Source organism: Talpa europaea (assembly GCF_964194135.1).
Source record: "Talpa europaea genome assembly, chromosome: 2".
NCBI classification, from domain to species: Eukaryota; Metazoa; Chordata; class Mammalia; order Eulipotyphla; family Talpidae; genus Talpa; species Talpa europaea.
The window spans coordinates 138194911-138218068 of NC_140068.1; the positions used below are offsets into that span (position 1 = coordinate 138194911).

At 48.0% G+C, this 23158-nt stretch overlaps 1 protein-coding gene across 1 annotated transcript; it reads right to left on the reverse strand.

Annotated features, from left to right (window-relative positions):
• Positions 1-2509: 2509 nt before the first annotated feature.
• On the reverse strand, positions 2510-8675 carry LOC311188354 (leukocyte elastase inhibitor-like; the record flags this gene model as incomplete). Its single annotated transcript, XM_084259457.1, has 6 exons — positions 2510-2908; positions 4402-4569; positions 4666-4808; positions 6090-6207; positions 6572-6664; positions 8505-8675. 6 exons carry the CDS (start codon positions 8673-8675, stop codon positions 2510-2512), a joined length of 1092 nt encoding a protein of 363 aa, XP_084115583.1.
• Positions 8676-23158: the final 14483 nt, after the last annotated feature.

The window sequence follows — 23158 nt, forward strand, 5'->3', positions numbered from 1 at the left end:
TATCTCCATGAGTTCCCCCTCTGGCAGGGGGGCCAGTGTAATCACCCTCATTCCCCTGGCGATTATCCCGGCTACTGGTTGCTCAGAACACCCAGGACAGGCTGATACCACATTACCCAAGTCAGTGTCCTTTAAGGGTGACCAGGCACCATGGGGACCCGCCATCCCACCTGGGGGCGGCAGAGGGCGCTCTATGTGCACTGACCTGCTGTGGCTCCTGGGGGCTCACAGCCAGGGCTCCCCACTGACTAGGACACCAGCTTCCCGATGCCGGGAGAGGACAGGAGCCAAGGACAACAGGGACCAGCTCAGACTCTTGCAGGTGAAACCCTTGTCCCCACCAGGACTAATCCGTGACCGTCCACCCCTCTCTGTCCACACCTCAGATAAAAGAGCCAAGTGCCAGTGCAAAGGGCTGACCAGCCAGGCCTCCATGGGCCCAGACCCTGGCGAGGGCTCCTTCCTGTTCCAGCCACACGGTGGCACTGGCGGGTGGGGGATGACTGTGGGGATCTTCCCCTCCCTGTCTCAGGGGCCACCCCAGGAGTAGTGGGGAGTGTTAGGAAGATGTCCACTCTGGCAGGTAACGTGTGATTTCCAGATGCTGGGGGACAGGGTGCTCATCTGATGGAACAGGCCTGATTCTTAGTTGTACCATCGACCCAGCAGAGACTGGGTCTGAGAGCACCAAACCCACATTCGTGGGGATGTGGGAGGGCATCATCCCCTGGCATGGATTCACCTCTTATCCCACAGGGATTTTTCCCCACGCAGAGGCTCCACCTGGGAGCCCTGAACTGGGCCAGCGGCTACTGCTCTAGGGGTCATCTCAGGTCTCTGCCCTCCGAGAATCTGGAATAAAATCCCTGGGAAGAGGTGGTAACCCAATGGGCATCTCTGCCTGACCCGTAGCCTCCACAGTCACATACACCCCCAACTCAGAGGCTGGCCCAGCTGGGAGTGCCCAGAGCTGCCATCGCTTCACTCCTAGATTTGCCTTCTCACAGGAGGCTGGTCCTGACCCCCCGACGCATGGGAGGCCCTTCCTCAGGGCGGTTTGTACAGGGAGATGCTGTGCCAGGTGGGCAATGAGTGCCCAAGCCCCAAATCCCTACAAAAGCTCTCACTCTTTCAGGTTCTTTGGTCGCTCCTCACCCCTGCCCTCTCCTGCACCCCTGTTCTCCCTGACCCTCTCATGCCCCCTTTACAGTGAAGCTAGGGTTGTCCTGGCCTAGAGTGAGGGGCTTCTTTGAAAGGAAAGGCTGGAGCCAAGTCTGTGTCTCGTGTGTTACAGGGATAGCCCTGAGGTCCCTGTGGACGCAGGAACAGGGATTAGGGGTTCTGGCAATTATGTTCTTGATCTTATTGGAATTGTGTCTAAAATAGGTTCTGAGCGGGGCTCTCATTGGCACAATACACCGTGACAGTTAGAATATGAACGTTTCAGCGCCTTAGGGACCTGGAGATCTTCCTCTGTGGTGCCCCTGCTGGTGGGGCAGACAGATCAGTCCTTTGCATGTGAATTTATCCAATTTACTTCCTATGGAATGTGCTTTTTGGTCACACCTGAGAACTCTTCACCAAGTGCTGGTCCTGACCATGTTCCCTTGGGTTACTCTAAGAGTTTAGGGTTCTGCATCTCCCATGTAAACCAGTGATCCACTTGCAGTTTCCCTTTGTGTGAGAGGCGAGGGGGTCAGTCCCAGTCCCCAGGGTGGGGCTGGTGTGGAGCTGCAGGAGCTGGCAGGACCCTCACTGGTGAGAGGCAGCTGTACCCCAAATAACAGAATGAAGTGGGGACAGCTGGAATATAAATGGGGGTCATTGGGGACTCTCTCACTGGTGTGGACTGCAGACATGAGTTCTATCTATTAACTAAATCACAGCATCTTCATGTTTCCCTACACAGATGACTGTTCGTCAAGAATCTACTCATTTAGGGTATTTGTTAGAACTTGATGCTTTCAGAAACAACCACTGGAGTTTTTCAATAGAAAAGGAATAAAATCAATACCCCGCCAAGGTAAATGGATGTGAAGATCCAACAGGGTTGCACTTACAAGAGAAATTAAGGGTCTCCCCGGTGGCGCAGTGGTTGAGCGCTGGGTTGCGAAGCTGCCCGCAGCCTCTGTAGCGCTGGTTCGATCCCCAGCTGCTCCCCGGCCACCGGAGGAGGGTCCCACATGGCGCGCAGACCTCTCCTGCCGCCCGCTGCTCCCCTCAGCAGTGTACTTCAGTCCTTCTGCCTGCTCTGCTCCCTGCACTGGCTCTGGTGAATTCTCTCACCCTCCCGCGCTTCTGACTGTACCCAGTGCTTGTATAAATAAACAAACAAATAAATAAATAAACAAACAAATAAATAAATAAATAAAAAGATGTCAAAACTACCAAAAAAAAAAGAGAGAGAAATTAAACATTTGGTTTTAGAGAGTAGTTTTATTAGTGAAGTTATATCTGCGCTATCAGTCAGACATAAACTCTGAAGAATGACCTTGTATTTCTACAGCCTCTAAGGGGAATGCAATCTGCCCAAGAACAGGATGCTGCCAGAGGAGTTGTGACGAATCACAAAGGTGAATGGATGGTTGGCACTGAAATGTTCATCTATATCGGACGGCATTACTGTGACAGCTGTGGCAGCTGCTGCCTCTATGCCCACCTCACTCACCTCCACAAAGGACTTATGGATAACTCTTGATACGAAAATATCTCTGGTTTCTGCCATGCCAGACAGATCAGCCTTGCTCCTGCTGAAGAGATCTCCCACACCCATGCGAGCCAGGTGGGACCTGAGATCGCAGGTCTTCTGCAGCTTGAATTTGGGCAAATGCACGTGGCCATCCATATGACTATGCATATTCTCAGGCTTGGTCTGCTCACACTGTTTTTCCAGAGTCAACTTCAGGATCTGGAATTAGAATGTGCAAAGAGAAAATAATTTTATGTAGGTAAGTAGTAAGGTTATTTGAATGAACACACCCGAATGTCAGTTGCTCCTTTGTTTCCTTCCTCTCTTGTGCCAGTTCTTTCCAGTAACTGGGACGATGAGTGAGTGTATGTTCCAAGGCATCCAGGACCCCAGTACAGGGCAGTTGGACATCAGCTAAAACAAACAACCATCATCCATCTCTCCACCTACCCACTTGTCCATGCATCCACCCACAACCATCCATACACCACCCACCCAGAGTACAGCCTCACCCTACCCATCTATCTACACACTCTTCCAGGACGCAGTAATACTCCACCATATATAATGAATCACTGGGATGGGGCCTGCGGGTTATTATTACTGTGAAGACTATATTACATGTTAACTAAATGGTTGAGTGGTGTAAGGGAAAATTTTCTTCTATCTATTCTATTGTGTTTATTCCAAACCCACTAATCACTGTGGTATTCAGTGAACCACACAGAGGTGAAGTAATCTCTAATAGATTTAGCTCCTAGGGAAAAATAGTAAATATCCTACTTCCTCATCTGAAATGGGGGTAATAACAGCGACCTTTATTCTAACATTGTCGTTAGAATTAAATGGGTTGACACAGTAAGGACTATGTAAGTGTCCGCTGTTATCACTGCTGTTTTATTACATGATGGGACTAGAACAGAACCATCACTACCCTTCTTCTATGCTCTTGGTCAACCCTTTCATGAGACTCCTTAAAATCAGAGAACAGATGAAGTCGGAAATCAACTGAAAGAAGCACATGCTGATTTTTGACATCCTCTATATATGTAAATAGGTACTACATTAGACGCCTTCCAGAGAGCAAATTTGGAGAGTAGGAATTGGCGATATAACACAAAAGGTTAGAGACACTGAGAAAAAAACATAATCTCCAGGTTTTGCCTAGTTCCAGGCCTGGCAAGAGATTCCATAGCCTTCAAGTCCTTATAGTAGAACTTCATACAAAGTTCACACTAGGAAACGGGCTTAACCCTCAAGTTCACTTGTCTCATGAGCCTTCTTCTATGATAGAGTTACTGGGAATTGAATTCACAATCTGTGTGCCTTGTAAGGAGATCGGAGAGTGTCATAAAAGCAACTAAGAGCATAAGATGAAGGCTTATGCAATATGATAGGGGTTTCAATTTTGAAAAATTCATTTTAATGAAGCAAGCCTCAGTCTCTAAAGTTTAATTACAAGAGTGTGCATGAGCTGCCCGTGACCAGCATTACGTCTGGTGTAGGTCTCCACATGGACCCCACAAGTATTCACTGGGAGTTTCTGAAATTTGAAGTGAAGGACTCCCAGGTAGTAAATGTGATGGACTGGATTACAAAAGAATGGGGAAGGGAAGTGATTCAATAAGCACATAACAAGCACTGACCACTCAGCACACACGGGAAGACACACACAGGAAAGGAGAGAGAAGGACGAAATTCAGGAGCATCACCTTCTCCAGCCCTGTGGACTGGTCCTCTATGTCATCAGGCAGCAGGATGACCATGCTGAGCTCCCCGCCCTTGTACGGCAGTTCCAGCACACGGCACTGGAGCTGCGGGATGTAGCGGAATGGCAGTTTCTTCTTCTGGTCCATCATGTTCGCCATATTTACTTTTCGCTGAGAGGATGCAAGTAAAAACACTGTTATCTGCATTCATGTAGAGCAAAGAGGACGTTTGCTCTTGCAGAGCAAAGAGACAGTGCATGGGCTCACCTTATTCAACCAGAAACGAGGGACCCTGGCTTCCTCTTTTCTAAATTCATCCTGCCAGGAGCCTTTGAAGTAGATGGCATTCACCAGCTCAAGCACAGTCATGCGATCCTCCACACCTGCAGCCAACAGTTCTGGAATCTTCCCTAAAATGATAAAGTGAGTTGTCTTTTGTTAATCCACTTCTCAGCACTCCAAATCTAAACGGACATTAGATCAGCACAGAAATGTATTTCAGTGCACCTTTTCCATTTCATTACGCTTAAGCATGGTGTCGAGTGAAATCCCTGCAGTGTGTCTGACTGCACCAACTCACCAGGCTGATGAATGACACACCCACCCCACTAGAGCCTGTACTTCAATATGAGTCTAATGTGCAGAAGAGCAGAAAATAGGAAAATGCCCCTTTTCTGGAGTGTGATCACAAGGAGCCTTGTTTGTAAATGGCCATTCTTTTCAGGATAACACCATATATACTCTTGCATGACAGGGTTTTTGAGTCATTAGTAAGTCAGTCCTTCTGCCAATCCGCTAGTGGCATCAACCCTCAAAATATGCAAAGGCAGGATGGTTCCTCCACTGAATTGCAGGCTCCACTAAGCAAATGCTCACACACTCCCAGTGTCCATAGATGCCTCATCTCATACAAGACCCGGGGAGAGACAGATACCCAGCTGGACAGCATATGCCACCCATCACACCCCGAGCCAGAATGCAGGAAAAGGTTCATGACCACCGGTCATGAGTGGATAAGCTCTGAGTCAAAATCTGAGGGGTTTGTTTCATGCTAGTGGTGTATTAAATAATTTGGACTGGCTGGATTTCCTCACCCACTACCCCAATTTTTATTCCTTTTATTCTACAGTCAATATTAGCTTTAAATTTAAAATGTACTTTAAGGAACATGGGGGAAATATTTAGCTGCTTTGGTTAAATCATGTCTGCTGTTTGACTTGATGGATCTAATTTTTTTTATTTATTTATTTTGTTCATGTTGCATGAGCTGGGGTGCAGGCCACAGGTTCAGCACCCCAAGTTCATCAGGTTTCTGGATGAAAGGATTCACCAGAGACAAAGTGGGGAGCAGAACAGGCAGAATGACTGAACTAAACTGCCGAGGGGAGCAGTGGGGAGACAGGAGAGGTCTGCTGTGCCATGTGGGTAATTCGCTGGCCAAGGATCAAAATAGTGCTGCAGTGATGGGGATAGCTTCATAGTTCTGAGGCTGAACTCCTTGTGCCACCAGGGATGCCTGGAATTTCTATGTCTGATAGCTGTACCCCACTGGAAATGGGGGATACACGCCAGGGTGAAGGAGGGCAGAGTAGGTAGGGAGAGGCTGTATAGAGGGGATCCCATGCAGGTGGGCGGGTGGAGACACAGAGGCAGAACCCTTTGTGAGGACCACTCTCTGTCCACCCTCTTACCTTCCGTTTGCTCTTGGACCCACTGGTTGATCACACTCCTGGCACCTTCAGAGTCGCCCTGGAAATCCACACTAGCCAGCTCAGTGCCATACAGTTCCTGAGTTGAAGCTAAGAACTCCTAGTTAAAAAAAGAAGACAATAAATGTTATGAGTGACTCAGTATCTACAGAAGTCATTTTCTAAGATCTTTAAACAATAGAAATTGGGGGCAAGACAGAGTGGGGAGCAGAACAGGAAGACTGACTGAAATACACTGCAGAGGGGACCAGCGGGGAGACAGGAGAGGTCTGCTGGGCTGTGTGGGTCGCCTCCCTGGCCGGGGATCAATTTTGTGCTGCAGAGACTGTGGACAGCTTCTCAGCGCTGTGCTTAACCTCTTGGGCCACCAGGGAGGTCCTGTTTATAAAAATTTGAACTGCCTTGATTTTGCTGGGAAAGCACAGTGTCTAGTGAGCAGTAGGACTGAAGCAGAAAGTACTTACAGGAAGGAAAATACCGGTTTTCTCTCCGAATAACCTATTAGACACTTTCAGCACATAGGAGGCGTCAGGCTTGGTGACAGCGGCGACCAGACTCTGAAATCTGGAATGAACCTTCTCAGCTGTGTCAGAATGAAGAGTCTAAAATGAAGAAAACATGTTCTATAAATATTTACTTTGAAATTGTAAAGTGATTCCCAGGTGTTGGCTTCCATGAGGGTAATGTGTCATCATTACTAAGCACTGAGGACTCCAGTCTATTACCTTGTTAGTTTTCTTTGGAGAACACACGATGGAGAATCCAAACCTTACAGCTTTGTGAGACCTAATCATCCCACCTTAGATGTCAGTTTTTTGGGTTATCATTCTAGTTCTGCAAATATGAGTGGTTAGTAAACTAAATATTTCTACAAGTCTTTTCCCCAAGAAAATCATAAATGGTGTGTAAACATGAATCCTCAAATCTAATTGTATATCATCATAAAATTTTATCCAGTAGTATTTGACTGAAATTTCTGAGAAATAATCCTGAAAACTAAGAATCATCGCCTCTGCAGGAACACACATATGACAGATTGAGGAATTTTTTTTCTAATTACACTGCGAGCAAAAGTAACTCACTTATTTAAAATACTTCTTTAAACATAACATTTAACAAAAGTTTAATTCCCCACAGATCAGTTGCAAATCAAGAATGCTTATGGCTTTTGAGGCCTGAGCTGTTTCTGACTTTGAAGTAACCAAAGAGCAAACCCACACAGTGCACAAGGCCAGGTTATCACAGATGGAATGTTTGCCTCGTGCTGTGATCCACCTGTTTTAATGGAAACAAAGCGGAAGGCTCTTAAGACTATTCTCGCTGAGGTCACAGAGTCCAGAAAGGCACAGAATAGAGCTGACGTGACCTTTTAAGAAGCAAATCCAAATTAGTACCAGTTAGCACTAGTGGATTCTTGATAACTTTAAAAGGCTTTTCCATCTGTGGTTCTGCAGATGCGGGTCTCGTTCACTTAGAGATGTTTCCGTGAAGTGGGGTCATAGAGGCTTTGCAGCTGGAAAGGCCCATAAACATGACCCCAGGGCTGGCTGGCTGGGCTCAGGTGAGTGTCAGGTGTGACTGGGGTGGCAGAAAGCCCTTCATTGCGGCCACTCCTTCCCTCACTGTCAGGGAGAGCCAGGGTCCCACTCTCGGAAAGGAGGCACACCTGACACAGGTGGTACCCACTTCTATAAGGGGAGCAGAAGGTGGGCATCACACCCTTTTCTGGCTGACAGAGTGACCTGCAGTAAGTACTCAGGGCTCGCCCCTGACTGCAGTCACATGCCTTTGGCTACCTGTTCTTCCCAGGGCCTCCTGCCACAGTGTCCGGGACTTCAGAACCTACAGCCACACCCAGCACTGGGCACAGACAGGGCCTCCAGATACAGGTCCCCTGTTTCCTTATCCCCCTAAGCAGGCCAGTCCAACAACTTCCACTGGAATGCATTTCCGGGGTGTCCACCTGCTCAGAAGTAATGTCCGTGACAGGTGTTCTCTATTCGGCAGGTCAGCAGGCTTCATGCAAAGCTGAACAGCGAAATGCCGATTCCCAGAGGACAACTGACACCACAGAGCCAGGTCTGGCAGCCAGAACAGCAGAGTTCTGCCCTGCCCCATGGTTTCTAGCCAGCTGTTCCCCCATCCTCAGCCAGTCACACCACAGTGCCTGGCACCTAGTAGGTGCTCATTAAAAGGAGACTCAAAGGGAAAGCCTGAAGCAAATGGACTATGCCTGGGGCTTTTCCTTAAAGTGTCCCCCACAGTGGGGATCTGAGCCCAGAAACAGATAATTACATGCGCAGGGAGAGCCCCAAGGCTGGCTCTCCCCATCCTCGGCACAGACACTGCCAGGGGAGGAAGGAGTCTCTCTCTCTCATTTTTTTTGTTTCTGCTGACCTTGGACAGCTGGGCCGCAGTGTTGCCTCTGGTCCCCAGGACGACCATGGCCAGCGCCGAGGAGATGCTCAGGGGGGAGAAGAAGAGGGTCCCACGGGGGCTGTCTTCCTTCAAGGTGTGGAGCAGGGCCCGGAGGAAGGCAGAGTTGGTGGCGGCGCTCAGCTGCTTCATGTCGAGGCTGCAACACAGACCCGAGCCTGCATCTTTCTGTGCAAAGGCCTTTAGAAACTGCATTTCTACAGCCACATCCTCAGCCACAAAAACCCATCCTGAGCCCCCACCCCGCCCCGGACCTGCCACTTCCTCTTTTCTTTTTTCCAGGAGGGTCAGAACACTTTCCCAAGTGTACAAATGTGGCACCATCGATGGCCTGAGAAGCGATGGTCCCAGTTTTTTATGGGTCTGACCCTGCTGCTGGAGACCAGCTCCAGCTAGAAGTCACGTCTGGGGTCTCAGAGAGGAGAGGACGGCATAGGTGAAATTTTTCGGAGAGCTGAGGGGAAGTGGAGCGAGGTAGGAGTGAGGTAGACACAGACACCTTCTTTCGTGCAAGTATCTCCTGCTGAGGGTCTCAGCGGGTCTTTATTTATACCTTATGGTGAGCAGAACAGAGACAATCATTACATATTTTCTCATGAACATACAAAGACCCTCTTGATCTCATACTACAAAAGGACACTTCTTTAATCTGATTAAGAAAATCAACAGGGACAATTACGCACCTTGATATGACTCTTTTTCTAACATAATCAATTGTCTAAGCCGGTACACTGTTCAGTAACAATCAATCATCCTGTCAAGCCTTCCTAATTTCGGAGTGGACATGAACGTCCATTGTTATGCTATTTACTAAAATCAGCCCATCCCCTAGCACTCAATTAATCTAGCCTGTTTGTCAATTACTTCAAAGTGATCTAAAGTAACTCATCAATACTGTTCAGTTCTACAGAAATCTAACTTTTAACTAGAAATACCTAACCTCCACACAGCCTGCGAACTGTTGGCCTTTCGCATACACCAGGAGATGTACTGTTGCCACAAACACGTACCCCCCAGGTTAGGCTATGGTTTCCAAGCACAGCTGGTTCAGGGCAGCTTGTTCTCCATAGTTCTCAGGGTCAGGACATTTCTATCCTAACTGTATCTTTAACAATTTTGACTTCTTTTGTGATAGTTCATGCTATGAGCCAATTGTCACCTGGGTCTGAATTAGGTTTTCACAGGCCAATTTATAACTAACTTACCTTTGCACTAACCAAGAACAAAGAGGAGACAGGCATTGCCATGGAGACTCCCTAGTTCAGATCTTCTTAGGAAGTGCAAGAACTCCCCTCTTCTGGGAAGTACAACTTCCCTCTTCTGGGGAGCACAGGAACTCCCCTTTACTCAGGAGTATCCCCCAATGCATGGACCTTGTCAAGAGACAGCATGGGTAGCGCAACCTGCTGCACCCTACAGCAGCTGAATCAGGAGGACGTGTCTCTGAGTGTAAGGAAGTTTCTGCTCTATAACCACAGCCACCTCCTATGCATTAAAGCAAATTTCAGCAAAGCAGGTACAGTCATGTGCATCTTTGAGGCACCGGCACTTGTGTTGGGAGAGGGTAAGCTCCCAAGGCCAGCAGCTGCTGTAGGAGTTTGAGAACCCATCTGGCAGGGCAGCCTCAAGGGCGAATGTCACTAGATCTTCTCTGTCCCTCCTGCGGAAGGCAGACCACATAGGATGGTTAAGCACCCGGTCACCCCAGTGTCCCTGCTCTGAACCCCAGTTTCCCCAATTTTTGGTCAGGATGATACAAGGTATGCTGGCTGCTTGGTGTCTAAGTAATGCAATGAATCCTTTCTGTGACTGATGCATAAGCACTAGATCTCACCTGCCTCCTTCCTCTTTCTCTACCACAGAGAGAAGTGGCTTCAGGCCCTGGCTACCTGGAAATTTACAAACAGCTGTGGAGGGAGTTCAGAGAGAAAGGAAAAGCAATCTGATCTCAGGCCCTCCAGCAGCCAGGTGCTGATCATCCGCCCAGCCAACCATCCTGGCACAGCAGCTTGGCCTGGAAGCAGTTCCAAGGACCCGAGGACCCCCAGAGTGACATGGTCAGAGGGTCCTGACTCCACCCCACCAGGGAATGCTGGGCGGGGGCTGGTGCTGATCTCAGGCCCTGAGCCCCTGATCCCCCTGCTGGCCTTTCTTCTCACCCGACTCCCTGCAGAGCCCCTGCTTTTGTCCTACCAAGTTCTTGGCTGGATGGATCCTGCAGAGTGTGAGGTCTGTGCTGAAGGTCCAGTGGGTGCCACCCTTATAAATGCGAAGGGGAGTGTCCTGTACACTGGGCACCCCTTCCCTGGTCGATTTCTATCTGTCTGCAATGCCTGGGTTAGGTCTAAAATAGGTTCTAAGCGGGGCTCTTATTGGCACAATACACCGTGACAGTTAGAATGTGGACATTTCAGCGCCTTAGGGGCCTGGAGATCTTCCTCTGTGGTGCCCCTGCTGGTGGGGCAGACAGATCAGTCCTTTGCATGTGAATTTATCCAATTTACTTCCTATGGAATGTGCTTTTTGGGTCAGACCTGAGAACTCTTCACCAAGTGCTGGTCCTGACCATGTTCCCTTGGGTTACTCTAAGAGTTTAGGGTTCTACATCTCCCATGTAAACCCACGATCCACTTTCAGTTCCCCTTTGTGTGAGAGGCGAGGGGGTCAGTGTGAAGTAATTGAGGTGTGAAGTAATTCCCAGTCCTGGGCTGGGACTGGAGGAGCTGGCAGGGCCCTCACTGGGGAGAGGCAGCTGTGCCTGGAATAACAGAATGGAGTGGGGAGACCTGGAATATAAATCTGGTCATCGGGGCCAATCCTCAGCTGTCACGTCTCCTTGGGGCTCTGGCCCCCTCAACCTTCCCTCTGTGTCTCTTCTCACTCTCTCGTTGGTGTGTGTTGTGGACATAAAGTTCAGTTGTATTCTCTGCCACTGTCCTGAACACCCCCTTACAATGATCCCCTGCACCCCCGTTGTTTATTAATGTCTCCCAGTGCCTCTTTTACTTTGTCTTATTGTCCACTAGCTAAATCCAGTATTTTTTATTTCATTGCTTTACTACTCACATTTCCCTGGACTCGCTCCATTGCTCCATGGCTGCCTGTCAAGGCTCCTTGCAGTGAACATATTTATATTGCCCAGTGTGGTCTCACCCAGCCCCCTATGGACAGGCATTTGGCTGTTGCAGGGACCATGGGCTGCTGTTGTCATGGGCTGGAGTAAACACTGCACAGCATATGGCTATTTGGTCTGTCATTGGATCACTCTGATGGACCCTGACACATCACTGCTTGACTGGTTGACACATCACTCATGGGCAGGTACAAACAGGTGGAGTGTGCTGTGCCCTCCAAGGGAGTACACAAGGGGGCATCTGCGTTCATCTCACCGAGTCCAGGTCCATGCCTTACGCTCCCAGTCAGCGTAAGTCAGCTCCAGCACCTGGGCGCGCACCTCCACGACATATGTGAGGTTAAAGCTGGACTCCTGAAACATCATCTGCACGGGCCTTTGCTCCTTCTGATGGGAAAAACAGATGAGCGTGGATTGCAAGCTAGCCTGCTGAAAGAGGCTCTAATTCCTCAGTGAGCTCCAGTGGGCTCCAGTGGAGAATGTACCTGGCTCTAGCCCACACCTCCCGATTGCCCCCCAGCTGCTCCCAACATCAGTACCAGGCATCGGCAAAATGAATGGCTTAGACATACAGACCAATGGAATCGAATAGAAAATCCAGAAATAAACCCACAGATTTATGGTCAACTAATCTTTGACAAAGGAGCAAAGACTATGCATTGGAGCAAAGAAAGTTTGTTCAATAAATGGTGCTGGGAAAACTGGGTCGCTACATGCAAAAGAATGAAGCTTGACCACTACCTCACACCATACACAAAAATCAACTCAAAATGGATTAAAGAACTAGACATAAGACCTGAAACCATAAAATATATAGAAGGAAATATAGGCGAAACACTACGTGATTTGCACATCAAAGACATCTTTACAGACACATCACCCAAAGCAGTGATAGTGAAGGCAAAGATAAACAGCTGGGACTACATCAAATTAAAGAGCTTCTGCACAGCAAAAGAGACAATAACAAAAACAAAGAGAAACCCCACCAACTGGGAGAACATTTTTGCACCCAACACTAATGATAAAGGACTGATCACAAAAATCTGCAAAGAGCTGATGAGACTCAACAACAAAGAAAATAATCCAGTAAAAAAATGGGCAGAAGAGCTAAAAAGAAACTTCTCTGAAGAGGAAATGCAAATGGCCAACAGGCATATGAAAAAATGTTCAACATCACTTGCCATCAGGGAAATGCAAATCAAAACTACCATGAGATACCATCTTACACCAGTGAGAATGGCACATATTAAAAAAACTAGCAACAACAAATGCTGGCGAGGGTGTGGAGAAAAAGGAACTCTCCTGCACTGTTGGTGGGAGTGCAAACTGGTCCAACCACTGTGGAAAGCTGTGTGGAGATTTCTGGACCTACTAAACATAGAGCTCCCATATGATCCAGCAATTCCACTCCTAGGTATTTACCCAAAGGACACAGAAACATCAATTCCAAAGAACACCTGCACCCCTATGTTTATAGCAGCACTGTTTACAATAGCTAAGCTTTGGAAACAACCCAAATGCCCAAAAATAGATGACTGGATCAAGAAGATGTGGTCCATATATACCATGGAATATTACTCAGCATTCAAAAAAGATAAACACATGCAATTTGCAGCAACATGGATGGCGCTGGAAGGGATCATGCTCAGCGAAATAAGCCAAAAAGAAAAAGAAAAATACCGGATGGTCTCACTCATAGCAGGAATCTAGAAAACTTAAAGAAGGGACCAGGAAAATGAATAACTGTAGAAAGTGAAAATCAAAATCAACAAAAAACTATGAACCAGAGACACTTTTAGGGGGGCGGGGGCGGGAGGGGAGGGATTGGGGTCAGAATGGGAGGGCTGCAATTGTATGGGGAATATAACAATAAAATTTATTATTAAAAAAAAAAATAAAAAAAAAATAAAATAAAATGCCCTGGTTCAGCGGGCCTGCTTGGTGGCGCAAGGGGTTGAGAACAGCACTATGAAGCTCTCCGCAGCCTCTGCAGCAGGAGTTCTTACATAACATGCTACACTGGCCACAACTGTCGATGCACACTGATATATCCTCATACACTAGGGCATCCTGCGGGCAGGAGTTTAAATGAACATGTGGCTAGAACGCAGGAGAATGAATTTGTTACAAATGGGGGAGGGGAGACTCCCCTAATGAAATCCCTCACACCAGCCCCCACCCAGACTTAATATTCCTAGAGCAGATTCAGCCTCTTCCAAAAGTGGGGTCTCAGGCATCTAGAGTTTCCTGATCAGCACCCCTGAGGTCACCTGCATGGGACAACCCCCTGCCTTCCCCTGCCCCCCAGGGCAGGGGGTAAATTTACCTGAAATCATCTTTCCTTTTTGCTAATGACCTTGTCCCACTCTCCTTTTGCCTATAAATACCCTCCATTTTGTGTAAGCTCTTACAGTATCTGCACAGGATGCTGCCTGATTCATGAATCATTGAACTAAAACAATTAGATCTCTGGAATTGTGTTTTGTCCCTTAGCAAGTGGAAGGGCTGGGAGTTACAGGAAAACAAAACCAGAGATCCAGTTCACGCAGGATCCTGCTGAGACTGCCTGCAGGACAGGTATTTAAGTTGAGACAGGGAACTACAGTTGTAAATAAGTGGTTATGAACTATAAACTCTTTTCTGTTTTCATGAGAGGTGGAGTAAAAACAGTCTGAAATCAAATTCCTCATGTGGGTGGAAGAGGGAGAAAGGAATATGAAAAATTCCTCTCTAGTTAGGGATCAGCTGTGTTCTGGTGAATACACAAGAAAGATGGGTGATGGTCCTTAAGAATTCCTACTTAGGGGGGCCTCCTGGTGGCCTAGGGGTTGGGTCTCAACACTGTCACCACAGTAGCCTGAGCTCAGTCCAGGCCAGACAGCTGGCCCACATGCATATGGCCCAACAGACCTCTCCTATCTCCCCACTGCTCCCCACTGATTGATTTCGATTAATCTGCCTGTTCTGCTCCCCACTCTCTCTCTGGTGAATCCTCTTACCCCCCATACTTCTGGCCTATATCCCAATTCTTCTACAAAAAATAAAATGACTGAGTGGGGACCCAAAATGAGAGAATCCATTTTGGCCCTCTTTTTACAATGTTTTCCTTTTATTTATTTGGTAGTAGTAGTATTATTTTATTACATCTTTGTTAATTTTGGTACAGTCATTGGTTTCTCCCCTGCCACTGTTAATGGCACAAAGGACACATGGACACCAGGGTTAACAAGAAGCAGGTTTAATGCACCAGTGCGGACTCAGAGGATTCATATCCCAAGGCTGAGCCCCATCAGTAGGAAGTCAGGGGTTTATAGATGCTGTCAGTTTCTAGAAGGTTGAGGGTGGGTTTGCACTGGCAGCTGTACATGGTCATATAGGACGTGGTTACATACTAAGAGGTGAGTCGTATAGTTGCATACCAAGGGTGAGTAAAGGGTCAGCAGTCATGGGACTCCCCAGGTCCAACCTGCCCCTCATGGTGGTATATGTTTTAAGATTCATATCAGGGACTAAGTTGCATACCAGGAGCTGAGCAAAAGGTTGTTACTAAGGTCCCCAGTGGCTTATCCCAGGTCACCATGTTTCAGAAAGGTTTCTTTTCTGAATTTCCACATACTTAGTCCGCACAGCAAAGGGTGAGGGGGTGGGGTAGTAAATTGGGCATCCTATTTCACAGATAAGGAAACTGAGGCTCTGAGAGGTTAAGTAACTTGTTCATTTACTTTGTAGAGGCAGGTGGGGGAGATGAAGCCAGGTGGGACCATAATCAGGTAACTGACTTGAGGGACAAGTCAAAACTGTGCCTGGGATGGGGACACACAACGCTCCAAATGTCTTTTTACTAATTAGCCACAACAAACATGAATACATAAGTAAAAGGCCACAAGGACACTTGTGCACTGGTGAGCAACCACCCCAGACTGGCGAGGTTCATGTTTTGTTTTGTTTTTTAAAGATTTATTTATGCATGCATGCAAGAGATGGGGTATAGGGCCAGAGGTGCAGGGGTTAGAGGATTCACCAGAGACAGAGTGGGGAGCAGACCAGGCAGATCTACTGAAATACACTGCTGAGGGGAGCAGCAGGTAAGACAGGAGAGGTCTGCTGCACCATGTGGGTAGCTCCCTGGCTGGGGATGAACTCCTGCTGCAGTGGCTGTGAATAGCTGCACAGTGCTGAGACTGAACCTCTTGTGCCACCAGGGAGGCACCCCCTAAGCACTTTCATACAACACGATATCATATGGGTAATAAAACCTGGGAGGAAAGCAAAGCCATAGGTGACATATGACACAGCCACATGACATACATATGACATGTCACATGACACACATACAAGTCATATGGCCCATACATGACATGCTATACGACATACGACACAGCCATAGAGGCTGGTGGCGGGAAGCAAAAGAGAGCCTGAGTTATACCACAGTCTTTCCACACACACATTCAGAGCCCGTGGTCTCACTGCCGTTTTTGTTCATTGCTAACTGCTCATGCACAGAGCAGCTCCAATTTCCTGAGCAGGGCACTGCTGCTGGGTGTCTTTCTAATTCTATTACGTGATGTTTCCCTGAATCTGTGAGCCGCTTACACAGAGCCAACCCATCTCTCTGTTGAGCTGCATGGAAAGGATGTCCTGGATGAGCACCTGTTGTTCTCTGGGGAACTGCAGAGCAGCATGGAAGGAGCTCTCTTGTTGTTGTTTGAGGGGTGATTTCTGTGAACAGAGATGGATATTCGCCACGGTTTCCTGTGGCTTCTCACTGACACACATCACAGACCACTGACTGATGCACCCACTCAGCACCCACTTAGAAGGCCTGACAGTCCCTTTGGAAAATCTTAGGGTTTCCTCTCAGTAGGTCATGTGTAATAAGCTCGTGACTGATAAGAAACAATAGTTATGAACTTAGCAACACTCAGAAGTCGGAACGAAGACCCTGAGAAGGCTTTCCTCACACCAGCCAGCCCTCCAGCCGGGCCTCCCGTGGTCCAGAGTTAGTGGGTACCGTAAGGGAAAGGGCGGGGTCCTACAAAGCTGCGCCTGGAAGTGGGGGGTGTCAGATGCAAACAGGGTGCCCAGGACACCCACCTTTCTGCTCAGATTACTACAAATTCACAGCCTCCTTTACATTTGATAGAATAATTTGCTAGAATGACTCAGGACTGAGAAAAGTCCTTTACTTGATGTTACTGGTTCTTCATAAAGGAAATAACTGCATAGAACAAGGTGTGTGTGGGGGGCCACAGAGTTTCCAGTATTCTCTGGCCACCCCTAGCACCCCCATACATTCACCACCCTGGAAGCTGTGAGAACCCCACCACTGAGGGCTTTTGACATAGGTGTGATCAATGATTCATCCTGAAAAGCCTTCTTCACAAAACCAGTGTGGCTATAATTTCACCATGTAACATGTTCTATTTATTTATTTAATTTTTAAAAAAGATTTATTTATTTATACAAGCACTGGGGTACAGGTAGGAGGCGCGGGGGGATGAGAGAATCCACCAGAGACAGAGCAGGGAGAGGAACAGGCAGAAGGATCGAAATGCATGCTGAGGGGAGCAGTGGGTGAGACAGGAGAGGTGTGCTGCATCATGTGGGAATCTTCCTGGCTGGCCGGGAATCGAACTGGTGACGCAGAGGCTGTGGACAGCTTCACATCACTGCGTTCAACCCGCTGTGCCACTGGGGAGGCCCTGTTCTTTTTTTTTTTTTTTAAAGATTTATTTATTTATGCATACAAGAGCTAGGGTAGAGGCCAGAGTGGGGGTGAGAGGACCCACCAGAGACACGACTGGGGAACAGAACTGACAGATTGACAGAAATACACTGCTGATGGGAGCAGTAGGCGAGTCAGGCGAGGTCTGCTGCAACATGTGGGTAGCTCCTTGGCCAGCCAAGGATGGAACTCGTGCTGAAGTGGCTGCGGACAGCAGACAGCTTCATGGTGTTGTGTTTACCCTTCCCTGCGCCACCAGGGTGGACCATATTTAACCTGTTCTTATTTGACAAACATGTATCAATTTTGTGAAGGAATATGGTTCTTCTGTTTCTTCCCAGCTTATTTTTTAAAGAATTGTGAGTTGCCTTTTGCAGAGGGAACAATCCAACTCTCCAAGCTCCTTATGGTTGAGAATCATTTCAAAGGCCCTGGTAAAACTCAGGAATTACTGTCAGATGCCAAGAGCAAATTTGACTAATTTGACTTGTAGATATAAACCTAACAGGTTTGAGAAGTTAAGCCTTACATTGGGATACATTTGTAAATGGCAGTTTTGTTTTTTAATTTTTTTTGTTATTTTTTTATTACTTAATTCATCACCATACATACCCACAATTTTTGTCCTTATAAAGACACTTAAGATCTACTTTTTTTCTTTCTATAACTTTTTTTTTTTTGAGGAGACAATGGTTTATAACACTAGATGATTCATGTGGTAAATTAGGTTCACGAGAAGCTGGTTAAGGGAAACAGGTTCCCACATACTTAGATGTATGTGATGACAGCCCACCCACCCCTGACCACCCACAGTCCTTCACCTTAGACCACCGGTGCCCAACCTGGCTTGTTTTCGCCCCCAATACCCCCTCCAGTGTCCTTAGATTTTTAGTCATATTTCCTTTTTTTTTTAAAGATTCATTTATTTATGCATAGGAGAACTAGGGTACAGTCCAGAACAGAGGTGGGGGCGGAGTGAGAGATTCACCAGAGACAGAGTGGGGAGCAGAACAGGCAGACTGACTGAAATACACTGCTGAGGGGAGCAGCGGGGAGACAGGAAAGTTCTGTTGTGCCGTGTGGGTAGCTCCCTGCCCTGGAATTGAACTCAGGGCATAGAGGTGATAGTGCTGAGACTTGACCCCTAGGCCACCAGGGAGGTCCTTTTAACGTTTTAAAAGGACAGGTTTCTTAGGAAAAGGAGAAAGGAGTAAAGACACAGGTGGGTGTGCAAAGGGAAAAGTTTTGTGCAACGTAACCCCTGCATAGATATGGGGGTAGGGTGGGAATGCTCCTCAGCTCAGTTCTGCCTCCTATGCAGGGGAGGTGAGGCCCGTCCTGGCCTTCCTCACCCGGCTGGGGTGCTGAGCCAGCTCTCCAAGCTGCCTGTACATCACGTGGTCTAATGTCACAGGTTACTGCTTGCCTTGATGCTCTGTGCACCCACATCTAAAGCACCGCTTCCTGACCGCCAGTACTTGGGGACTAGAGAAAGTTTAAAAAAAAAAAAACCACCTGAGCTGTGGTAGAGCAGGTTTGACTTCTGTGTGGAGTTGGGGCAGGAGGGTCTCTTCTATCTGCAGAGCCCCAGGGGGCATGTTTTATACTGAGTGTGCTTTGGTGGAGGTGGACACCCGCTGGCCATGCTCCTCCTCCAGCGAGTCATGAAGTTTTGCTGACTGCAAGATGCATGAAGAAAGTAAATGTGACCAATTCTCAAGGGCTATACATTTGTTAGAGAAGAGAGGGCCTCCATGATGATGCAAGGGGTTAAGTGTCAGCGCTATGAAGCTATCCACAGCCACTGCAGCACCAGTTCCATCCCCGGCCAGGGAGCTACCCACATGGTGCTGGAGACCTCTCCTGTCTCCCACGCTGCTCCCCAAAGCAGTGTGTTTCAGTCAATCCACCTGTTCTGCTCCCCACTTTGTCTCTGATGAATACTCTCATCCCCTGTACCTCTGGCCTGCACCCCAGCTCTTCTGTGCGTAAATAAATACATCCTTCAAAAAAATAAAGAAAATGACAAAACCAGCAAGCTGACCACAGACTGAGGCATCCAGCTGGGGAGGGGGAGTGTGACTGTGGTGTGGGATCACGGGTCATAAGGTGGTAAAGCATGGTGACCTGGGATAAGCAGCCTGAAGACCTTCGTAACAACCTTTTGCTCAGTTCTTGGTATGCAACTCAGTCCCTGATAGGATTCTCAGAGCATATACCGCCATGAGGCAGGATGGACTTGTGAGAGGGGCCCCATGACTGCTGACCCTTTACTCACCCTTGGTATGAAACTATACGACTCACCTCTCAGGATGTAACCACATCCTATCTGACCATGTACAGCTGCCAATGCAAACCCACCCACAACCTTGTAGAAACTGAAGGTGTATAGAAGCCCCACTGCTACAGACTGAGTCAGCACCGGTGCATTCAACCTGCTTCTTGTTAGCCCTGGTGTCCACGTGTCCTTTGTGCCATGTCACATTAGCTGAGTTGATGTCTCACACTTGACATTTCCCCGCACTTGTTGACATGCGTTCAAGTACATGAAGCATTTGGGAGCAAACCTGACCCATATTAAGTTTAGCTGCTGTGACTCAGTGTCCAGAGAAGATGGCACCTCCCGGCCACAGGCCTCTAGGCCCTGCTGTTGCTACATCCCCACTGCCCTCTGACAAGTATTAACCATATGCGAATTCTATAGAACTTTTATTTCAATTTTATTTTTATAATTTTTATTTATTTTTAAATATTTTAAGGCTTTAATTTATGCATACAAGAACTGGGGTACAGGCCAGAGGTGCGGGGGGTGAGAGGATTCACCAAGACAGAGCAGGGAACAGAACAGGCAGACTAACTGAAACACACTGCTGAGGGGAGCAGCGGGGGAGACAGGAGAGGTCTGCGGCACCATGTGGGTAGCTTCTTGTCCAGCCAAGGATAGAACTCCTGCTGCAGAGCCTGCAGATTCAGAGGCGGGCACCTGAGGGCTTAAGGCTGCTGATAGAAGAAATGGTCATTTAGCTTTGGGGGCAGGGGCTCCTGATGGGCTCCTGACTGGGTCTTGACCACTTTAAAAAAAAAAAAAAGTTTTCTTTATTTAGAACTGGGGTGTAATCCAAGGTGCAGGGGGTGAGAGGATTCACCAAAGACAGTGGGGAGCAGAACAGGCCAATCTACTGAAACAGTGCTGAGGGGAGTGGCAGGGGAGACAGGAGAAGTCTGCTGCACCAGGTAAGTGGCTCCCTGGCAAGCCTGGGATCCAACTTGTGCTATAGTGGCCAGAGATAGCCTGATAGTTCTGTGTTTATCCCCTGCACCACCAGGGAGGCCGCTTTTGTTAAGCAATAGGAGCAGGAATTTACAGATGAGAGAATGGGATTTGGCCATTTTGTTTTTGAAAGAAGGTTGAAGTCTCCCAACAGCTTGCACCTGGTGGGGAGAAACTAAGGGGCTGTGACAGGGTCTAATAGGCTCCACAACTGTTTTCCAGAAATGCTGCATCAGGAAGGAGGGGCTGCAGCCTTGGTGCTCAATTCCTGTTTGACCTCAGACCTGGCAGGTTCTGGCTTCCCCAGACACAAACAGCTAAGCCCCTCACCCCATACCCTAACCCCCAGCCCCAGGGAGCAGGTAGGCCAAAGAGGCAGAGAAGAGGGCTGAAGAGAATAGGGGAGCAGAACAGGTGGATCTATTGAAATACACTGCTGAGGAGAGTAGCTGGGGTGTCAGGGGAAGTCTGCTGCACCATGTGGGTCGCTCCTTGGCCAGCCAAGTATGGTACTCGTGCTGCAGAGCCTGCAGATAGCGGGCTCTTTCACCGTGTTGTGTTTACCCTTCCCTGCTCCACCAGGGAGGCCCATATTTAACCTGTTCTTATTTGACAAACATGTATCAATTTTGTGAAGGAATATGGTTCTTCTGTTTCTTCCCAGCTTATTTTTTTTTTAAAGAATTGTGAGTTGCCTTTTGCAGCGGGAACAATCAGCTCAAACTCTCTAAGCTCCTTATGGTTGAGAATCATTTCAAAGGCCCTGGCAAAACTCAGGAATTACTGTTAGATGCCAAGAGCAAATTTGACTAATTTGACTTGCAGATATAAACATAACAGGGTTGAGAAGTTAAGCCTTACATTAGGTTATATTTGTAAATGGCAGTTTAGTTTTTTAATATTTTTTTATTATTTTTTATTACTTAATTCGTCACCATACATACCCACAATTTTTGTCCCTAGAAAGACACTTAAGATCTACTTTTTTTCTTTCTGTAACTTTTTTTTTTTTGAGGTGACAATGGTTTATAACACTGTATGATTCATGTGGTAAATTAGGTTCACGAGAAGCTGGTTAAGGGAAACAGGTTCCCACATACTTAGATGTATACGATGACACCCCACCCACCCCTGACCACCAACAGTCCCTCACCTTAGACCACCGGTGCCCAACCTGGCTTGTTCTCGCCCCCAGTACCCCCTCCAGTATCCTTAGTTCTTTAGTCCTATTTCCTTTTTTTTTTTTTACAGATACATTTATTGATGCATACGAGAACTAGGGTACAGGCCAGAGGTGGGGGCTGCGTGAGAGGCTTCACCAGAGACAGAGTGGGGAGCAGAACAGGCAGACTGACTGAAATACACTGCTGAGGGGAGAAGCAGGGAGACAGGAAAGTTCTGTTGTGCCATGTGGGTCGCTCCCTGCCCTGGAATTGAACTCAGGGCATAGAGGAGATAGTGCTGAGACTTGACCCCTAGGCCACCAGGGAGGTCCTTTTAACGTTTTAAAAGGACAGGTTTATTAGGAAAAGGAGAAAGGAGTAAAGACACAGGTGGGTGTGCAAAGGGAAAAGTTTTGTGCAAAGTAACCCCTGCATAGTTACAGGGGTGGGGGTAGGGTGGGAATGCTCCTCAGCTCACTTCTGTCTCCTATGCAGGGGAGGTGAGGCCCTGCCCTGAGCTTCCTCATCCCACTGGGGTGCTGAGCACGCTCTCCAAGCTGCCTGTACATCACATGGTCTAATGTCACAGGTTACTGCTTGCCGTGATGCTCTGTCCACCCACATCTGAAGCACCGCTTCCTGACCGCCTGTTCTTGTGGGCTAGAGAGAGTTTAAAAAAAAAAAAAACCACCTGAGCTGTGGCAGAACAAGCTTGACTTCTGTGTGAGAGGTCAGGACCCTGTCCTGGGAGTTGGGGGCAGGAGGGTCTCCTCTGTCTGCAGAGCCCCACGGGGCATGTTTTATACTGAGTGTGCTTTGGTGGATGTGGACACCCTCCGGCTATGCTCCTCCTCCAGCGAGTCATGAAGTTTTGCTGACTGCAAGATGCATGAAGATAGTAAATGTGACCAATTCTCAATGGCTATACATTTGTTAGAGAAGAGAGGGCCTCCATGATGATGCAAGGGGTTAAGTGTCAGCGCTATGAAGCTCTCCACAGCCACTGCAGCACCAGTTCCATCCCCGGCCAGGGAGCTACCCACATGGTGCAGGAGACCTCTCCTGTCTCACCCGCTGCTCCCCAAAGCAGTGTGTTTCAGTCAATCCACCTTTTCTGCTCCCCACTTAGTCTCTGATGAATGCTCTCATCCCCTGTAACCCTGGCCTGCACCCCAGCTCTTCTGTGCATAAATAAATACATCCTTAAAGAAAATAAAGGAAATGACAAAACCAGCAAGCTGACCACAGACTGAGACATCCAGCTGGGGAGGGGGTGTGTGACTGTGGTGCTGGATCATGGGTCATAAGGTGGTGAACCATGGT